The sequence below is a fragment of the Myotis yumanensis genome, unplaced genomic scaffold, assembly GCF_028538775.1.
Source record: "Myotis yumanensis isolate MYYU_CA2020_CCGP unplaced genomic scaffold, mMyoYum1.0.hap1 SCAF_17, whole genome shotgun sequence".
NCBI classification, from domain to species: domain Eukaryota; kingdom Metazoa; phylum Chordata; class Mammalia; order Chiroptera; family Vespertilionidae; genus Myotis; species Myotis yumanensis.
The window spans coordinates 5,372,384-5,392,897 of record NW_027223768.1 but is presented as its reverse complement, the minus strand read 5'-3'; the positions used below and the strand labels follow the sequence as shown (position 1 = coordinate 5,392,897).

General features: G+C 44.2%; 1 protein-coding gene across 2 annotated transcripts in view; it reads left to right on the top strand.

Annotated features, from left to right (window-relative positions):
- Positions 1–20,287, top strand: part of SORT1 (sortilin 1) — a 58,315-nt gene extending 38,028 nt beyond the window's left edge. For both annotated transcript variants that reach the window (XM_070396841.1, XM_070396840.1), the window contains exons 9-20: positions 2,979–3,123; positions 3,978–4,133; positions 5,111–5,217; positions 7,428–7,530; positions 7,864–8,032; positions 8,575–8,765; positions 9,541–9,730; positions 12,800–12,916; positions 13,440–13,548; positions 14,906–15,012; positions 15,283–15,406; positions 15,615–20,287. In XM_070396841.1, the coding sequence (XP_070252942.1) occupies positions 2,979–3,123; positions 3,978–4,133; positions 5,111–5,217; positions 7,428–7,530; positions 7,864–8,032; positions 8,575–8,765; positions 9,541–9,730; positions 12,800–12,916; positions 13,440–13,548; positions 14,906–15,012; positions 15,283–15,406; positions 15,615–15,629 (1,533 nt within the window). In that variant the 3' untranslated portion in view covers positions 15,630–20,287. The remainder of the gene's footprint in view (positions 1–2,978; positions 3,124–3,977; positions 4,134–5,110; positions 5,218–7,427; positions 7,531–7,863; positions 8,033–8,574; positions 8,766–9,540; positions 9,731–12,799; positions 12,917–13,439; positions 13,549–14,905; positions 15,013–15,282; positions 15,407–15,614) is intronic.
- Positions 20,288–20,514: the final 227 nt, after the last annotated feature.

Below are 20,514 nucleotides of genomic sequence, written 5' to 3'. Positions count from 1 at the left end.
TAAATTAATTTGAAGACAGTTTCCCGTGATGCCAGCATTTGCAATGACTATTAATAAATCACAAGGACAAACTCTAGACAGAGTAGGAATATTCCTACCTGAACCCGTTTTCAGACATGGTCAGTTATATGTTGCTTTCTCTCATGTTTGAAGAATGTGTGACGTTAAAGTTGTATTGTAAATACTTCATCACAAGGGATATTAGTCAAGCACTCTGAAAGTGTTTTTACTCTTAATGTGGTATACAGGGAGATATTAGAATAAGTTTAATCAATTTATCAGTCATTGTTTTTATCAATGTTGCCTTTATATCATGTCTTTGTTGTTGTATCATGTTATTGTTTATTAATCAATTTATATATTATTTTCATATACATTTTACTAATTTTCTTTCATCTCTGACACTTCTATTATAGAGAAAGGGCGAATAGCGATATTAAAATATTTCTTCTAATTAATTTCCTATCAATGTGCACGAATCTGTGCACCAGGCCACTGGTATTTGATATCACTCTAAGATTTGCGGGCGATTCTTTTAGAGAGACTGATTGACTCTTCTGGGCTATCCTGGCACTTCAGCCTGTCACCACCACACGAATTCTGGTGTCTGTTTTGGGATATGTAGACGCAGTGTTTGGGCTTTACTCAGACATGGATATATGCAATCCATTTGTTTCAGTAATAATAATAGAAGTAGGTGACATTCATTGAGTACATAACAGTGAACAAAACAGATAAATGTCCTGTTCACAGAGCTTATAGTTAAGTAGGGGAGATAGATACTAAACTAATAAATATGATGTAATATCAGGTCAGGATTAAAGCTATGAAGAAATCTAAAGCAGCATAAGGAAATAGAAAGTGACAGGAATTGGAGCAGGGCTGTTTATGGTGGGGTGGTTTGGATGAGCTCTCTGAGACCTGACTGGGGTGAGAGCATAGCTATGTGGACATCTAGGCTCAGGGAACAGGATGTGCACAGAACTCAGGCTGGAGCATGCTTGACATATCGAAGAAAAGTGACAAGGGCAGTCCAAAGAGGAGGAGCCAGCGGCCAGATCATACAGGGCCTTTATAAGTGGTGATTAAGACCTTGGCTTTTATTCTTGTTGTGTTGGGAAGCTGGGAACAGGTTGTGAGCAGGGTGTGGTGTAATCTGACTTCTTGACAGAATAAGTATGCGCAGAGTAGTCTGCCGGGGCAGGAACGGCAGAGCCAGAGCAGCTGGGAGGCCATTAGAGTAGTGTAAGGGGGTAGAGGGGGCAAGTGGTGAGATGGTGGGTGTGTTTTTCAATGTATTGCCAATAGGATTTGCTGATGGATTAATGTGGATTGTGAGAGAATGAGAGAAACTAAAGATAACTTTAGAGTCTTTGGCCCAAGCAACTGACTGAATGGTGGTACCATTTACTAAAATGGCAAAGACTGAAGCATGTTTGGGGGAGGAAGATCAAGAATTCAGTTTTGGATGTGAGATGCCTGTTAGATATCTAAGTGGAAATGTCATGTTAGTATTTGGGTATCTCCCTAAATTATATGTGTTTAGAGCCATGTGATTAGATGATATCTTCTGGAGGATGAGTACATAGAGCAGAGTGGGAGGACTGAGCACACCCTGAAGCACCCACCACTGAAAGGTTGGAAGGAGATGGAGAGCCCAGCAAAGAAGACTGGGAGGGAGGGACCAGTGAGGCAGGGCGAATAGGACAATGCGAGATTGTGAAGGCCACGTGAAAAAGGTGTTTCAGGAAGGACGAAGTGGTCAGCTGTGCTAAACTTAGCTGAGATGTTGAATTAGCCACTGGAGCTGGCAAAATGGAGGTTGTTGGTGAGCTTGACTAAAGCTGTTTCATCGAAGTGCTGAGGTGAAAAAACTGGTTAGAGGGGGTTCAGAGAGAATTGGAGATGGCTAAGCAGACAGTAACTACAGTAACTCCCTCGAGCAGTTTTGTAATTATCCTCCCAACAACCCTTTAAGCTAATACTGTTACTTCAGTTTCTATGTGAGCAAACTGAGTAACTTGCCTGGAGTCACCCTGAGGTGGAACCCTGGTGGAAATCAGACTGATTCCAGACATAGCCTCCTACACTGTACTACAATTATACAAAACTAAAATTCCACTGTGTGCTTTTGAACTTTAACTTCTACCTATAACAATGAGAGTAAGATTCAAAGTGAACATCTAAGTGTATAAGTTTTAGAAAAATACATAACTGTACGTGTCACTGAACTTTAAAGAGTATTTAACATAAGGAGGTCCTGGAAGTCAGTCTCATGCCCTAGCTAGTTGTGTCTAGTAGCTATTTTAAACTATTTATGAGGAAGTATGTGCTAATTACATCCTTAACAGACTCCTTTTAACAGCTAAAGCCCTGATCAGATTCCTTTTATTAATTTCTGACACTCCTTGGCCTCTTCCCAGCCGGTGCACATTCCCCTCCTTATGGCTGTTCTGAGAGACTTCCATAAAGAGATGTCACATATTGACTTCCTTGTGATCACCCAAGCATGGCTTTCATCTCCATTTCTTAGACCCTTTGTTATCTACTTCTTTGGATTATCCCAAGACTGTGTCAAAGAGACCAAATCTTTATGCAGCAACCTCACTTAAGAATGATCTGAGCACGCATATGTGAATGGCTGTAAAGCCAAGTCAGGGATGGTACCATGACATCCTTGGCTCCGATGAAGGAACTAGGAATGTCAGAGGTTGGGAGGATAATATCTTACAGGCCCCTCTAGAATGAAGAAGTCAGGATAGTTTTGCTTACAATAAAACGGATTGTCACATTGCCTGGAACTTTGCTAGAGGTTGGAAATTGCTAGGTAGTTGGTACTGGGACCTTTCATTTATATCAGTTATACCAGTGAGGAAATGGATAATGATACTTGTAATTATTAATAATGTACCTAGTATGTCCCTGCACATGGTACCTTGGAAGAAAATTAAAAAGATATATGTTGGCATTTGTTCCAGGATACAACAAGAAGGATTCATGTGTCTACTGATCAAGGGGACACGTGGAGCATGGCCCAGCTGCCCTCTGTGGGGCAGGAGCAGTTCTACTCTATTCTAGCAGCCAGTGATGACATGGTGTTCATGCACGTAGACGAGCCTGGAGGTAAGAGCGTTTCAGAGGCCCACTCTTGAATTTATAGAGATCAAAGCTGCAAGCCCTACTTTTAGTAGCTTTTTCTCTTACCCCTAGGAATTTATTAGTGCCCTACTTGAGTATTTTGTCTTAGAAAGTGTAACCTCTGTTAAAAGGGGCCACTTGTTTTGACATTGTCTTGTTTGTGTGCATATCCAAGGGACTACAACAGTGGTGTTCAAAGAATGCTCAGAAGATGGGTACTAATTTGCAAACTCTGTTACTAAATAAGTAGAGGAAGTGAGAGCATGAATTTAGAAGCTCTTATAGCTATTTGACAAAGTAATTTTAGATGTGTTTAATCTAATGATAAAAGAGTTGATGGTTATATTTCATTGTTCTAGTGATAAATTTTTATGCTATTTTACAAAAGCATTGGTTTGTGACATAGTGGAAATTTAAAAACTGATCTTTCATTATAGGCAGTTTGAGAAGCATTGCTCCAGAGGTTAAGATTAACAGAAGTGTAAGCTATGAATCTAAATACAGTGCCTCTGCCACCAAAATACATCTTGGAAGAGCTTTTCTGTAGCATCTGATTAACTCATTCAACAAACTCAGAACCTGCCATATTCCAAGCACTAAGTAACAGGGATACTAGAATTAAAGATGGACACAAGGATCAAAGATCTGGAATATTAAAATAAAATAAAATAAAAAAGATCTTGAATATCAAACCTTGATTGGATCTCTGGTCTGTGTCTACATCATGAAGAGAGATGGTTGGCTAATGTGCAATGATTCAGTCATGTGTATGGTTAGACTTTTGTTGCCTCGCTGTTCCCTCCCAAGACATAGTGTTTTTGTTTGTTTGCCTATTTCAGATACTGGGTTTGGCACCATCTTTACCTCTGACGATCGAGGTATTGTCTATTCCAAGTCCTTGGACCGACATCTCTACACCACCACAGGTGGTGAGACTGACTTCACCAATGTGACCTCCCTCCGTGGGGTCTACATAACAAGTGTGCTCTCTGAAGGTGAGTCTTGCTTGGCACAGCTGTCCTTCAGCTGAACATGGTGAGAGTAGAGGCCTCTGGGGAGACTGATGGCCCTGTCCCCCAGAAAGATTGCTTACCTTAGCCATCAGCCTACCTGTGTCAATTCTGGCTATACTTTTAAGTGAGTTATGGTAAATAGAACTAAGAAAGAGAGGGGGCACAGCAGTAGCCAGCCAGGCTTCTTGCGTTCTGCTCAGTGCTTTGCAGTGCTCACCTTTATTAAAGCTTACTTATGCAAACACACACTACTCTAGTCTAGAGCACAGAGCTGACCATCCAGGGAGTCTCTGAAGCTTTTGTTTATTTACATATTTATTCTTTTATAGGAGGTGGGCTGTTTGTTTTTGTAAAGACCTTGCAATGGTCCACAAGGCCAAGTGATCTTGGCCCCCTATTTCCTCCCTGACCTCACTTCTCCCTCTTCTCTCCCTCTCCCTCTACTCTAGTCACTCTAGCTCTCAGTTCTCTGCCAATCCCCCTAAATCCACCAGGTTCACATGCTTGTGGTTTGGAGATGTGCATGGACTGTTCTGTTTTCCAAATATCTGCAGGGCTGACATCTCTTCCCTCCAGTCTGCTCATATTTACTTTCTGAATGAGACCTGCCATTGACTATCCTATTCTAAATTTCAGTCTGCCCTCCCCGATTCACACACGCACACTGTCAGTCCCCCTCTAACTATGCAGATTTTTCCATTTTCTAACATACTATGCATTTACCTGTTTACCACATCTAGTGTTTGTCTGTCTCAGCCTACTAGAATGTAGTTTCACAAAGATGTGGTATTTTTGTGTGTGTGGTTTTTTGTTTGTTGTTTTTTCAGTTTTGTTTCACATAGTGGGCACACAACAGTATTTATTAAGCCCTGGCCGGTATGGCTCAGTTGGTTGGAGAAACAGAACTTATTAGGGTTCTTCCAGTGTATAGGGCTTAATATCATTCTCTTCCCATTCAGATAATTCTATCCAGACTATGATCACTTTTGACCAAGGAGGAAGGTGGAAGCACCTGAGGAAGCCTGAGAACAGTGAATGTGATGCTACAGCAAAAAATAAGAATGAGGTTTGTTTTACTCCAATTGTCGTATGTATTTGGAGCAGAGCAGCCACTCTGTTCTGCTCTTATTGTGCCAGTTCTTTGAATAGTGAAGTTTAGCACTTGATTAGGGTTACAGATAAAGGTGGAGAGCTTGAAAATGAGAGTAATGAAATTAACTTAGAATGTAGGAACTAGGAACTAGGGACTGCGAAGAAAGGCCAAGATACTATGGATTGTCTTTTAAAGAAAAACAAAACTGAGGGCTAACAATTTGTGTTTTGCAAAACTGCTGAATGGAAACAGAATGGACATATGGGTCGGGGATTACTTAGGAGTCAGCACGGCAGCTCTGAGACATTAGGAATTCTGCAAAAGCCGCAGGCCAGCCGTTCCTGAGCAGGGCAAAGCCGTGCTGGCCATTAACAAGAGAAGAGAACTTGGCCTTGTCTTCCCCTCTGCCTGGGTGCCACATAACTGGGCGGTGCAGGTGGTGACCCCTAGGAGAGACCTAGAACTAGGAATACAAAGGTGTTGCTCAGGAAATCCCAGATTCTGAGAGTGACAGGTCTTGACAGGCAAGAAAAAAAAGAAAAGAGAAACAAGCTTTGTGCCTGGCTCTTTCAGAATTTGAGAGGTGCTTAGGGGAGCACTAAAAGAGTTTTCTTTCAAAAATGACAGTTTGGGTAGTTCTAAGCTCTCCTCAATACCTGTGGCTAACATGCACTCTACTCTTCTAGGCTGGGTTTTCTGTTTTGTTTTCAGAGCCTCATGGTGTGAGATTAAGTGTACCTTCTCCACCCACAATGCTCTTTCTTCCTTCTACTCAGCAGTACTGTGGAGTCTTTCCCTTCTGCTCCCTTTTCCCCATCCCCCTGCGTGCCCCAGGAGGGGTGGGCCTCCAGTGGCCTCTGCTTGCCTGGCTCTCTTCCCGCTCCCATGCCCCTCCCTCCTCAACATTTCCTGGCTCCCCTTTGCCTGTGAATAAAGGCTTCCACCTGGTGACTGAAGGGCCTCTCCTCCCCTGGCAGACTGTCTTCTGCCTTTTCGATGTCACTTCCCATTTCATCACTGACACACCCCTTGTTATCATCCTCTGCTGCTCCTCAACCCCCACATGTGCCCCTGCCCCGTGGCCTTGCCCTCGTTGTTCCTGGGAAAGCTGGCCTGTCTCCCCCACCCCGATTCATTAGAACTTGTGAAATCCTAACCATCCTCACTGCCCATCTTCAGTTAGAATCAACCATTCCTCTTTGTTTTATTAATAGTTTGCCTGAACCTCTTTTTTTTGTAGTAAAATATACATGACATAAAATTAACATTTTAACCAATTTGAACCTCTTTTAAAGCAGTAACTTTTGCTCTGCGTTGTACCTCAACTGGTTTTAGAGAAATATTTCTCTCTTTTTAAATATGTTTTTACTAATTTCAGAGAGGAAGGGAGAGGGAGAGAGAGATAGAAACATCAATGATGGAAGAGAATCACTGATTGGCTGCCTCCTGCGTGCCCCCTACTGGGGATCGAGCCCGCAACCCGGGCATGTGCCTTTGACTGGAATCGAACCTGGGACTCTTCAGTCTGCAGGCCAACGCTCTATCCACTGAGCCAAACCATCTAGGATGAGAAATATTTCTTAAAGACAAGGCTGGATCCTGGCGAGGTGGCTTAGTTGGTTGGAGCATCATCCTGTACACCAAAAGGTTGTGGGTTCGATTCCTGGTCCAGTCAGGTCACATACCTAGGTTATATCCCCGGTTGGGGTGTGTATGAGAGGCAACAGATTGATGTTTCTCTCTCTTTCTCTCCTTTCTCCCTCTCTGCCCCTCCTCCTCTTCCTCTAAACATATCTTTGGATGAGGATTAAAACACACACACACACAAACAGAACTAGGTCTTATTTCCAATCACCACCACGTCATGTACAGTATTTGAAATATGTCAGGCATTCATCAGGTTTATTTGTGTGGAACGGGGAGTTATTGTTTAGTTTTGCAAGATTAAAAAGTTCTAGAGAAGGATGGTGGTGATGGTTGCACAATAGTGTGAATGTACTTACACTATTGAACTGCACACTTAAAGATGGTTAAAGTGGTAATTGTTATGGTATGTGTATTTTACCATAATTTTTAAAAAAGAGTATCCCACTGAGGTCTGGGTTAGAGTTATTAGAAGGCTCTGTGAATGAGTAAAAAATTCCACCTTTGGTTTTAATCTAAGTTTTGATTTCTTTTCACAGTGCAGCCTTCATATTCACGCTTCCTACAGCATCTCCCAAAAACTAAACGTTCCAATGGCGCCCCTCTCAGAGCCAAATGCCGTGGGCATAGTCATCGCACATGGTAAGGAGCCTCCCCTCCCCTCCTTGGGACGAAGTAGCTGAGCACACTGACACTCAGACTTCATTCCCCTGTAAGAAAACCACCGAACATGGCTTTTACCATCCTCTGGAGGATTTCTTGCATGATAATGGTACTTAGGGTTATTTCACAGACTCCCATCAGAGAGAGTAACATGACTTTCCCCTTTCCCAAATTTTCAGTGGCCTTTTTTCTATCACAAGAGGCATGAGGGGAAGTAATCAGAAGAAATTTACTCAAAATTAGCCTCTTGGCAGTAAGTCCTGTCTGTTTCGTTGCTGCTCTGTGCTGAGGAGACGATGGATTGTGTTGCAGGTAGCGTGGGAGATGCCATCTCAGTCATGATCCCGGACGTGTACATCTCAGATGATGGGGGTTACTCCTGGACGAAGATGCTGGAAGGACCCCACTTCTACACCATCCTGGATTCTGGAGGCATCATCGTGGCCATTGAGCACAGCAGCCGTCCTATCAATGTGATTAAGTATGCATGAGCTCCGCTCCACCCACACTTTCTGCATGAAGGGCAACTGTGGGAAGTATTCCAGTTCACTGGGGGGAAGTTGCAGGCCCTGATTTAAATATGTGCATTCTACAGAACTGTAGGGAAGGTTTTTAAAGGGATTGCATTTAGAGCAACTCAGATTAAATGGCTTGCTTTTTCCTCTGACTTCAAGTTAACACTTTTTGCGCCTTCTTTCTCTCCACAAGATTATTGTGGAAGTGTCTGAACATTCTGGATGGGGAATGACTCCTTAAGTAAAGGCTCATAATAGATCATTTCTGTTTGTTGAATTGGAAGCCCATTCTTACATGGGTCACTACTTTCTCTTTCCTTGGAAGGAAATTTTGTAAAGGCATTTTCTTCCATACGCTCTGAATGAATCCCTTTTCTTACCCTGTTAACTAAGCTATCACCTAAACATGAGGGTTCTTCTCTGATTTGGACCTAACAGCAGAGTGATTTCCTGATAGTCCCATACATATTGATCCTCTGTTGTGATCTTTCTCTGATTGGGGTTTCAGGTTCTCCACAGACGAAGGTCAATGCTGGCAAACCTATACGTTCACCAGGGAGCCCATCTACTTTACCGGCCTGGCTTCGGAACCTGGAGCAAGGTCCATGAATATCAGCATCTGGGGTTTCACTGAAACTTTCCTGACACGTCAGTGGGTCTCCTACACCATCGATTTTAAAGATGTCCTTAAAAGGAACTGTGAGTGTCTTCTTTGACCTTTCCTACCAAAAACTTGTAAGCCCATTTTTCTAAATAGCCAATTCAGTTTAATTTTTTTTCACTGGAAGAAGAAAATGCATAAAGTTTAACGTCATGAAAAAATTTGTTAAGCACCTGCTCTTTAACAGGCTCTGTGCTGGTCTTCATATCCCAAAGGATAAAAACCTGATCCATAGGTTTTTAGACCATAGCCTTTGAGTCCTTTTTCCAAGAGTGGATGATATGACAGGTTAACTGTCATCAACAGTCTTCATTTGACATCCAGCCGACTACAGTTAAAAGTCTAGAGACAGAATGTTTTCGCTTCTGTTTGAAGCAAACGAACCCATAGTGAAACTGAACCTATGCTTTTGGCTCATTGGCATCTTGTCCTAAAGGAAAGCATCTGGTTGCTGACCTCTGGCAGCTCCTGTTGACCGAGGGCATCAGTGACAAGACATCTAGCCAGCAGCCTCTCTGTTTGCAAGGAACCCTAGAGATCCTTGATCCAGCTTCCCACTTTGAAACAAATAAAGGTTTTCCTAATACTCAAATGAGTGGTGAAATGCAAATATCGCTCCTTTGGTATGAGGAAATGCCCATTGCTAGTAGGCTTCAACGAATGTAATGTGGCTTCACAATTCCAAAATGAAGCGATGGGTTGAGTGAGACATCCCCACTCTTCCTCTCCTTGTTCTTCCTGTCGCCTGGCAGCTGCCTCATGTAGGTGAGCGCTGTGCCAGGCAGTTTCCCGAACAACCTGTCTTTCCTTTAGGTGAAGAGAACGACTATATGATATGGCTGGCTCACTCCACAGACCCTGGAGATTATGGAGATGGCTGCATTTTAGGCTATAAAGAACAGTTCCTACGGCTACGCAAGTCATCCGTCTGTCAGAATGGCCGGGACTATGCGGTGACCAAGCAGCCGTCCGTCTGTCTCTGCTCCCTGGAGGACTTCCTCTGGTACCAGCATCCCTCAGCCCCTTTCCTGTGCTGGGGGAAGTGGAACACAGTTGTCTTACAGGATTGGACAATATTTCAATCCTTTTCTTTCCCTCCTTCCCCAAGAGCAGAGAACTGCTGCTGCTTATTAAGGAAATTGAGGCACAGAGAAAGGGAACCAAAGTCATTAATAATTGGACAGATAATATTATCATATTGAACAGTTAATTATTGGGCAGAGCCAGCAGCAACCCCCAGAAATCCTGACTTGGCAATGATAGTAAGGAGGGAGGTATGTAAGGAGGAAGAGATTAAAAAATAGAGAAGGTGATGAGGTACAAACACCAAGGAAAGTGTCACAGGAGCTAAGAGGACATTGGACTTCAGCAGAGAGCCCACCGGCCTGAGTTCAGCAGGTGGCACTTAGGTTTTGGGTCATCAGCAGGACTGAAGGCAGAAAGAGTGCTTCTGTCCCGAGACACTAGGTGACAGCAGTATACTTATGGTCCCTGTGTCCCAGCAAGGTTTAGAAGCCACCAAGGTGAACTCCCAGACTCAGGAACCTCCAGGCTTAAAGATCAGTGATGTGGTTGGCATGGGGTTAGTGATGATACAAGGGCGAGGGAGTCCCTTAGGTAGTCTAAGCAAGATAACTTAAGGCAAATAAGAGGGACTGATTCACCTCACAGGTAGTCATCTTATGGAACTTGTCATATTCCCTCAAACCACAGGTGACAGAATACAGGACCAAGCAAACCCAAGTCTGACCCTGGGGGGTCCTCCTGTGTGGCTCATATCTGTCTGTGGAATGGCCAGAGGTCCTCCTCTCCCCGTTTCCAAAGGGGAAGTGTCACTCACATCACTTGTTTTGTTACAGTAGGGCTAGAGATCCTTGAAACTCCAAGGGCTGTCCCCGTCCCTGACTGCACATGGGCTGGCTCTTCATTACTGAGCTGGTTTCCGACATGCTGTGCTTCTCCAGAGCTCCGAGCCATTGGACACGCTGCTCCACAGCCTGCAAAGTCTCCCATGTCCCTGCCTGACCCCACGCCTGGTGGATTCCTTTAGTGCTTAGTTCAGATAGCACCTCTTTAAAGCCTTCCAGTTTTCCCTCATCTAGGCTCCCACAGAACCCCTGTCATAGCTCTTATTGTGTTTTAATCATTGTGTATAGGTTTGCCTCCAGCACCAAACTCTAGGCTCCTGGAGGGCATATTATATTTGATCATCGTGTAGCTGTAATGACAGCAGTTGCATTTTTTGAGCACTGACTGGACTGGCACTGTCCTGAGCAATTTACATTTAATCTCAGCAGCCTGTGAGAGGGCATTGTTGTCCTTTCCCTTTCACAGAGGGAAGAAGTAACAGAAAGTACAGAGAGATTAGGACTGACTTGCCCACAGTCGCTCATCCGGGCAGTGGCAGAGCTGGGACATGAACCTGCAGTGGAGACCCGAAGCCCACGCTGTGCCACACGTGCTGGGGAAATGTGCACGTGTGAGTGGGAAGGGTACTCTCCCTGAAATCTTGAATTCCTAAAAACTTTCCCAGAGGTTTTCCCCTGCTCTTGGAGGAGTGGTGTCCTCAACATCCTTTGTTTTCCCTACCCTCTCCCCGAAATATTTGTCAGAAAAATCTTGAAGTACTAGCAGCAGCTTTATATTCCCCAAATATTCACTAGATACTTGCTGTGCAAGGGCAGTGCAAAATGGAAATAGAAGGTTTGTTGCGAACTATCTGGGTAAGATGCACATAATCATGTTGTGAAACAGAAGGTGGCAAATGCCCCAGGGATTTAGGGAGAGATGACACTATTACAGCTAGCGCCGAAGGAGGTGGGTCAGAGGCTTTGCTGAGGAGGTGGCATTTGAGCTGAGCCCTGACAAGTGGTAGGATTTGACCCTGTGCATCTGGGAAGAAGCAGGTCATTAGAGCCTGACGGGTGAGTGATCAGGAAGGGTGTGCTGGAAGATACGTCATGAGGGGAAGCCACAGTAGTGACGATAAAAAAGTGACTAGGGTCCAGATGGGGGACGGAAGGTAGTGTCATGGACAAACCTAAGGAAATGATAGGCAAGGCTGGTGTGAAGGAGAAAACAGAGAAAGGGGTGTATTTGGAACATTTTCTTTATTTGCGGTTCTTCTGGCAGATACTTTAATTGGTGAATGTCCAGCAGGTATTTGGAACTGGAGGTTTAGAGCTCAAGAGAGGTAAAACCTGGAAGCTTTTGTTGCAACAAATAGTTAAGCTCACAAAGAGAGAGCAGATACAAAATAAGAGAATGAGTTATAGAACCCTGTAAGACACCTGTATTTACGGGTTAGGAAGAGAGAAGCCACCAGATGAGTGGGACTGATGGTGCCTCCCACACTGTCAGTGAAGCTAGGCCCCAGGGCAGTGGGAAGGATGGGCCAAGGGTGCTCACGCAGGGGTCAGCTCGGAGAGGAGGCAGTGTTATTTATTTGGGGAAAACAGAAAGGAGAGCAGATGGGGGGTGCTATGGAGAGTTGGCGTAGAATGGAGGGCAGGACAGGGCATTCATATTGTCAGTAAGGACCATCTAAGAAGCTAAGAGGGTCGGAAGTGGAGAAGGCAGAAAAGGTTTGCAAATATCCCATAGTATACCTCCAAATAACATAATAAGGAGTTATTTGGAGGTAAATAAAAGAATTGCTAAGTTTAGTTCTGTGGCTGTTGCCACTATTTCTCTGTCTTAGTTGCATGAGTCCCCACCCCATGCAGATTGCAGGCCTTCCCTTCCCAGAGCCTGAGCGATCTGTGCAGGACTCCCAGCCTCAGTGCACCCAGCTACTAGTCCTAAGTCCACCAGGCCTTCCCCTCATGTCCTATCTTCCAGCACACCCTTCCTGATCACTCACCCGATCCATAACTGTTTTCCCCAATGAAGCCCTCTCCATGTGTTTTTCTAAATGGACCTTCTTTATAGATGCCACAGGCCTTCCTGAGCTACTTTCTGGCAACCCAAGACTGGAATATTAACCATCCACTGACCCACAAAAACCTTCATTGCTAGTCAGTTACTGTCTTTCAGCAAATTTAAAAGATACTTTATTTGTGGACTCTTGCAGTGATTTTGGCTACTTCCGTCCAGAAAATGACTCCAAGTGTGTGGAACAGCCAGAGCTGAAGGGCCACGACCTAGAGTTTTGTCTGTATGGCAGAGAGGAGCACCTGACCACAAATGGGTGAGCTGGCCTTCTCCTTTGTGACAAATGAGTACCCTTGTTCAGAGCGAAAAGCTGCTTTTCTCCACACAGAGATCTGTGCAGAGCTTTAGGGTGCTCTAGGAGACACTGTCCAATAGAACTTTCTGGGATCATGGAAATGTCCTGTCATCTCCTTTGTCTGGTACAGTAGCCACCAGCCCTGTGGCTACTGGCACTAGTGTGACTAAGGACTGAATTAATTTCTATTAATTTAGACAGAGCCTCATTGGCTCCCTCCCCTTCCCGTTTTCGAATGGGGTGTTAACGTGCTCTCCTGGATCACAGACCTTTGGCACAGTCTCTTAAGGCAGAAAGGCAGGCATGTCCCTGCAGCCAGGCCTGAAAATACACAAAATATCCCCAAAACATCCCTGTGTATCTCCCCCCAGGCCTGAAAGATGGTGTAAGGATGAGGAGCTTTTCAGATCTTGTTTTTAGGAAATAGGCAAGAATTTAGTAATGTATCCTTGTATTCTGTTAACAAATTTTCTCTGCCTTTCAGATACCGGAAAATTCCAGGAGACAAATGCCAAGGTGGAGTGAATCCAGTTCGAGAGGTAAAAGACTTGAAAAAGAAATGCACAAGCAACTTTTTGAGTCCAGAAAAGCAGGTATGTCAAAGTAGATGTGGATTAGGTACCAGTGGGGTTTCATGATCTGTCAGGCTTCCCTTTGCACAGGAAACTGTCAGGGTGAAGGATGGGTCATATAACCCAATAAGCTCATCTACTGACGTTTTTTGTTGGGGAAAAAATAGTACGGTATTTCATAAAGTGGTTCCAAGTTTTAGAAGCATAGAGTTGAGGACATTCTGAGGCTCAGGGTCCTTTGGGAAAAAGACTCAAGAAGTTTGGCTGTAAAGGGCTGGACTTTGCACGTGTGAAAGAGAAGAGCACTGGGCCATAGGTAGGGTGGATCTCTGTGCCAAGTCATGCCAGGTATGCTCACAATGAAAAACTGAACAGTGGTAATAATGGGCTGGTTTTGATATAGAAGCAGATTACGGGGCTGACTACAGATCTATGATACTGAACTATCTGCTGGAATTGGGGGGATGGGTAAAGAAGAAACCCCGATAAAGAAACACTACCCCAGCAGTGTGACTTGGGGCAGTAAACTGTGGGCCCCAGTTTCCTAATCTACAAAATGAGAAAGGGACAACCTGCAGTCCCCTCTTCTCTAACTTCTGAGGGATGAGGGCCTGACAAGGGGCAGGGTGAAGAAGGCAGTGGAAGAAGAATGCGTGGGTGTGTGTACTTGTCAAGGGGCAGGGTCCTCCCCTGCGCCCCACCCTGCACTCCTGGTGGCTGTCCTCAGAGTGTTTGTGGGTGTGATTGCACAGGACTCCCGCCCACAGGGACACAACCTGTCCCAGAATCCAGCTCAACCTCCTCTTGGATACAATGAAAACACACACTCCCTATTTCCCCACCCAGAAGCAAGCAGGTCACAATGATATGAGAAGGCTTATTTGTAAAAAAAAAAATACCAAAAATTAAATAAAAAAAGATAAATCTTGGTGTCGTGTGATATAGCATTCGCACAACTTCTTTCCAGCTGATGGCCCTGTTCTAGACTCGTTCAGCCCACTGTTATCGTCATCTCCCTTTCTGGCTCCACCCTTAAAAGCTCTAAGACTTAGAAACAGTGATAGTAGGAAACAGTCACATTACCATTTGATCTCGGAAGTTGCCAAGGCTTCCAGTGTAACTCTGACACTGACACCACTGAGACCGCACCATTCTGACAGCTTCAAGGTAGTCGAAGTTCTGGTGACCCTCTGCCAGGTGTGATTCTCCTGGTTCATCCTCCTGAGATGGTTCACGTGGGGGGTTGAAAGAGTAGCATCATGAAGTGCCTAAAGACTGTAGATCACTCAGGGAAATGAGGGGAATCAGCAGCATCTTTGAATTCAGTCCTAGAATATTCATGCCTGAATTTTTTTTGTGTGTGTTTTCATTTATCAAGAATTCCAAGTCAAATTCTGTTCCAATTATCCTGGCCACCGTGGGATTGATGCTAGTCACAGTTGTAGCAGGAGTGCTCATTGTGAAGAAATACGTCTGTGGGGGAAGGTAAGGAACATGGAAGTCAATCAAAGGTACTGCAGTCAAACCAGAAGTCAGCCAAGGGCACATGGTTGAGTCTGCCCTTAGCAAAAGAAGTGACATTCTGAAACGTCAGGCCCAAGTCTTCTCAGATCTTATATTTTCCGTAAGCCAACTATGGGTCTGCTTCCTGTATGTGTGACTCCTTCTCTGAGTGTATAAAACTCGGAAAAGCTGGTGCTATAATAAACACACCCTCCTCAGCACATTGGGACTCATGAAGGGTTGTATTCGCAGGTTCCTGGTGCATCGGTACTCCGTGCTGCAGCAGCATGCAGAGGCTAATGGTGTGGACGGTGTGGATGCTTTGGACACAGCCTCTCACACCAATAAAAGTGGTTATCATGATGACTCAGATGAGGTGAGCCATTTCTTCTTGAGGGTGATCCAGAAGTACAAAAAAAGAGTGATTCTTTTCCTGTGCATGATCAAGATGTGATTGAGACAAATGAGGGTATAAGCTAGAAGCAGAAACTTAATGACTATGACTCGGTCAGCCAGAAACGAGGTAATTGTTTTCAAAATAGGAATTTTTTAGTCTGTTAAATAATATAATTTATGTCTTTCAGGACCTCCTGGAATAGCTCTTCAAAGGAGCTGGGACCGCACATGGATGATGGAAACACAGTACCTCTTACACTCCCTGTGGCTCCGACTTGGGGAAATAAATTTCCCATTGCGAGGGATCCAGCTCTGTTTCTGCTGCTTCCGTCAAAGCCAGAAGGACCTCTACTAAAGACATGCAGGGGGTGGTGGGGGCAAAACCCTAAACACTCACAATTGGCTCTGAGAGGAGGGGGAGACATTTTTAAATCTTTAACTTCTTATTTCAAGTTGTCTTTTTGCAAAGTATGGGCTCTTTGGGGTTTGTTTTTGTTTTTTACGGGAAATGAAATGGAATTTGAAGGGAACATTTCACTAACTGTACTCCTGCATGTTTTGCATGGCGCCTGCCCCAGGGCACCTGCCAACTCCAGCATCAACCCTCACAAGTAGCCGGTGTGGTCCCTAGGCTCTGCTGGTGACACAAAGCAGCTGCAGAGATGAACACGGAGGCGCTGGTGACTGGCATGACTGGGCAGCCTTTCTGCCTCTGGGGACAGCCCTCCTCCAAGAATGTTTCACACCCGATCCTCCTTTTTTATTTTTTCCAGGGACCATAGATCAGTGATTTTCCTTTTTCCTGCTTAATTAGGCAATACCCTTGTTAATTGCCCTTTGGTGACTAACTTAACCATGTGCTTCCAAGACACTAAATCAGGAGAACTTAAAGGGCAATATTTTTAACTAGGGGCAGGAAGAAGGGCGCAGCAGAGAACTGACTAGATAGAGCACTATGAAAGGAGAAATTCTTCCTTCCTCTGAGATCTTTCAAGCCATGCTGTGTGTGTGCCTGCAGACCTGCTCAAGGACAGGGCGCAGGGCTTGCCCGGGGTGTCTGCCCAGGCAGTGCAGCCCCTACGGACAGAACATGGGCTTCCTCGTGCCCTGCTGCCTGCTGTGTTGGCTCAGTGGTGAATCATTCAATTGGCTGCTTATATGTTTCCTCTTAGGTGGCTTGTTGTACGTGGAGCCAGGACTAGACATGTTTTCAGATTTATAGGCTTTATTTTTAAAATCAGAATTTTATTGCCAGCTCTCTCCCTTGCCCCTTCTCCCCAGCTTTGCCAAGTAATTTATTGGCATGAACCTTTTGGCTGAACCAACTGAAAACGCTTCCAGTGTAAGATGAGGTTTTGTGTGATACATTAAGTTCATATTTTAAATTTAAGGGAGTTTTCCATTTGACATTTATTTCAAATTCAATTATAGAATGTAGTGAGATGGATTTTTGGGTGGCCATCTAGTCATGGAAAGCTGCAATAATTAATTTTAATACGGCTTGAATATTTGCTATACAAGAATATAGTATAGTATGCTTTTGGTCTTGGCGTACCTGCTGTGCTGGTCACGGTTTCTCCCAATAAGTATGATTGGGACATTCTCTGGTAACTGCCATTTTGCTGCTAGTTCATTTTATGGCCAGAAAGCCCATAAAAAGTAAATGTGCCAAATTAACTTTTGTCAGAATGTGTGAGCAGATGGCTCAAGTTCTCTCCTCACCAGAATGGAATAACAGCAGCAGGGAAAGTGGGGGAGGGAGTGGACAGAGAATTATAGAGACTTGGAAACTGCATAAAATTAAATGAGTCAGTGAGCTTCAGTTAGAAAATAATGTTAGGGAGAGCAGTTTTTGTGAAGAAAATCAGTATTTGTTAGAGCCAGAGAGCACTCATCTTTTAGGAAAAGCTCATTCATTTTGCAGGTTTTTAAATAAAAAATAATTCCAAAGATAAACCAGTTCACAAAGGATAGAGTGTCAGCCTTTGTCCCAGACATCCTCACCTCCTGCCCAAAGTAAATTTTTTAACGTATTTTTTTTTAATTGATTGCAGAGAGAGGAAGGGAGATGGAGAGACAGATGGAAACATCAATATGAAAGAATAATTGATCAGCTGCCTCCTGCATGCCCCTTACGGAGGATCAAGCCCACAACCTCGGCATGTGCTCTGACCAGGAATCAAACTCTGACCTCCCGGATCATGGGGCGATGCTAAACCACTGAGCTGGGCCTGCCCAAAGTGAATTTGATGTTCAGAAAAGATCTATTTCACCTACACCTTTTCCCCTAGCATATACTCACTGGGGTAGACGTGCTGTGATTCGCTAATCAGCTTTAATTTATAGGAAAGTTAATATTCTTCTCTAAGCATATAAGAGTAGGGCTCTTTGCTTATAATGATACCTGGGATTTCTGTAGAAATTAGTAGTTTTCAGAGCAGCTTCACTTGCAATATGTCATTTGAACCTCAACATTCTTGTGAGATAAAGAAAAGATAGGGTTGTATTTCCCATTTTTAGGAGATAGAGCTGAAGTACAAAAATGGAGTAAATTGTCCAGGGCCCCTGTATATCACGAGCAGTGTGGGCTGGAACGTGAACTCTGGAACATTTTATGTGCAGGTGCTGCCTCCCTGAACAGGCTCCTTCCTTGCAGACTGGCTGTTCTGTGGGGCAGGAATCAGTGGCATTTCTTTCAGAGCAGTGTTTACTGCCCTTTTGCCACCTTGATAAAAATTCTATTCTCCTGTTTTTCCTGGCTAAAAACAATGATAGTTTTGATAGTATGTTTAGAAACTGCTTCTCACCTCATTAAGGGTCACTGTTCAAGAGTGCAGGAATGAACTCTCCACTGAGAGTCACTTTTCCATTCTCCTCATTTCCCATCCCTGGCTGACTAGCTGGCTCAGTTGGTTTGAGGACTGCTAACAAGCCTGGTGTATTCCCTTTATCAGCTAGTTAGTGTTCTACATCAGCCTGCTCACTCACAAGTATATGTCCTCAGCCAATGAACAAAACAGCCTAAATCCGTGATTGCATCTAAGAAAAAAGATCTCTAATTTGTCCTACTGATGTTGGGTTAGGAGCCTTATCTTTGAAAGTAAAGTATAGCATATCATTGTAGAAAGTTCCGGGCTTGATTATAGCATAAGAAATTATTTCTAGTGGCTTCAGCAATAAAATTTATCATCATAAGAGAGATTGGACATATTAGACCATCCAAAGTGGGTCTGAGCTCTTAAATGCAGGTGGAGAACTTGCCATCTTTTCTGCTCTGTGGACAGGTATCTTAGACCTGAGGGGGCTTTTGGTTTTCAGTGAGACAAGAGACCAGGGATGCATACACCTAGGCTGTCATTTGGATGGAAATACATGTAGAAGAATAAAGTGTTTAGAGTGTGTGGTTGTTCTAGGTTGGGCTCGGGAGATTCAATAGGTTAGTTATCACATAGAACCTGCCAGGTCTGCCTCTGGGCCTCTGCATGCCCAAGCTGGCTTCTCACCCCTGACAGACTAGTAATTCGCTGGCCACCTCCAGCTCCTGCTGGTTCTCCCAAGGCCTTTGTCATGATACCAGGGATACAGAGAGGAGTGTTGGCTTGTCCAGACCCACCCCAGGTGGCAGGGCACCTGCCACCCCAGTTCTCTATTTTCCAGGCAAATCATCCAGGTAGAGATTCTCTCTTCCTTTTAAGGAGGGCTCTAAGAGCACTGCCCCTGTGTGCATGGGCTCAGAGCTTATCCTGCTAATTGTCGGTACAGCCCCCTCGCCCCACTTGAAGCCTGGAGACTTGGAACTGCTCAAATAGGAAGAGATTCAGCTTTCAACTTTGCTACTACCTTCTCTCAAGCAGGAAAATAAGCATGGACTAAATGTCCTTTGAACAAAACCAAAGTTTCAGATTTGCCACATGATGGAGTGATGGGAGGGGCCAGACTTTCAGCCCTGGCACTCAGCAGGTGCCAGGCTTTGTCCCATCTGCCACCGTTTGCCCAGCTCAGGCGGCTCTGGGAGCACCATCCTGCCCAGCAGAGCCCAGGCCTTACCCTCATGGAGGGTGATTGAAATTGCAGCAGCATGTTGATTTCCTGGTTACATCACATTATAACAAGAATCGGAACATGAATTTGAAATTGTCTTCAACTTGCTGTATGCATTTTTTCACACCAGTGCATTCTTAAGCGTTCTTGTTTATAGAAAATAACAAACTAATCTGTACCTTTATATATATGTACATATATACATGTATAAACTGTATAGTGTACATGCTAATGATTTATTGATGTGTCCCAGATCTCTACTGCAGTTCTCTTCCGCATGCCCTCCATTTGTGGTCAGGTGACTGAATGTTCCCTGATAGTCTGCCCACCTCCTGTGTTTGGACATCTAGGGAAGAGGGTTTAGTCGTACCCTCCTCCTCATCCTCGTGCACAGAAATGCTCAGGGTCCCCATGTGCCTGTTGTTCAACCCCCTCTTGTCTCTTGCTCCCTTTCTGAGCATGTGGTCCCTCTTGTTCTGTATCTTTGCCTCTTCCCCAAACTAGGGGACAGCTGCCTTCCTACTAAAGTGTAAAGCAGTTATTAAGATCATTACTGCATGTGCGCTAAAAACAAACCAGTCTTCTGTTCCCTTGGAACAGAAAATTGCATGTGAGGTGGGATAATCAAGTCTCAACAACCCATGTCATTTACACAACAAAGCCAGACCCCATAATAAAATTCCAGAAAATGGAAACAAAACTCAACTTTCTTTAGCATTGTGTAAATAAATTTGGATGTGTTTAACTTTGTACTGGTAATTTTCTGTATATTTGCAATATTTGGGTTAGAAATAAAACAGACTGGGACTTTGTTACCTGACCTACTGAAATGACTAAACTACAATTTGTTACTATGATAGCTTTTCCAGTTTCTAGCTTCAGCAATCAAACCAAACCAGCACACAAGCCAATTAAAGTGCCATGAAAGGTATTAAGATAATTTATGGGGGAAACTACTTACTTTTTTTCTTCCTCTTTATGCTCATAAAGATCTACTTCCCATGGGTATTTGTAGGACCAGCTTTCTTGTTCTTTTCCCCAGAAAGT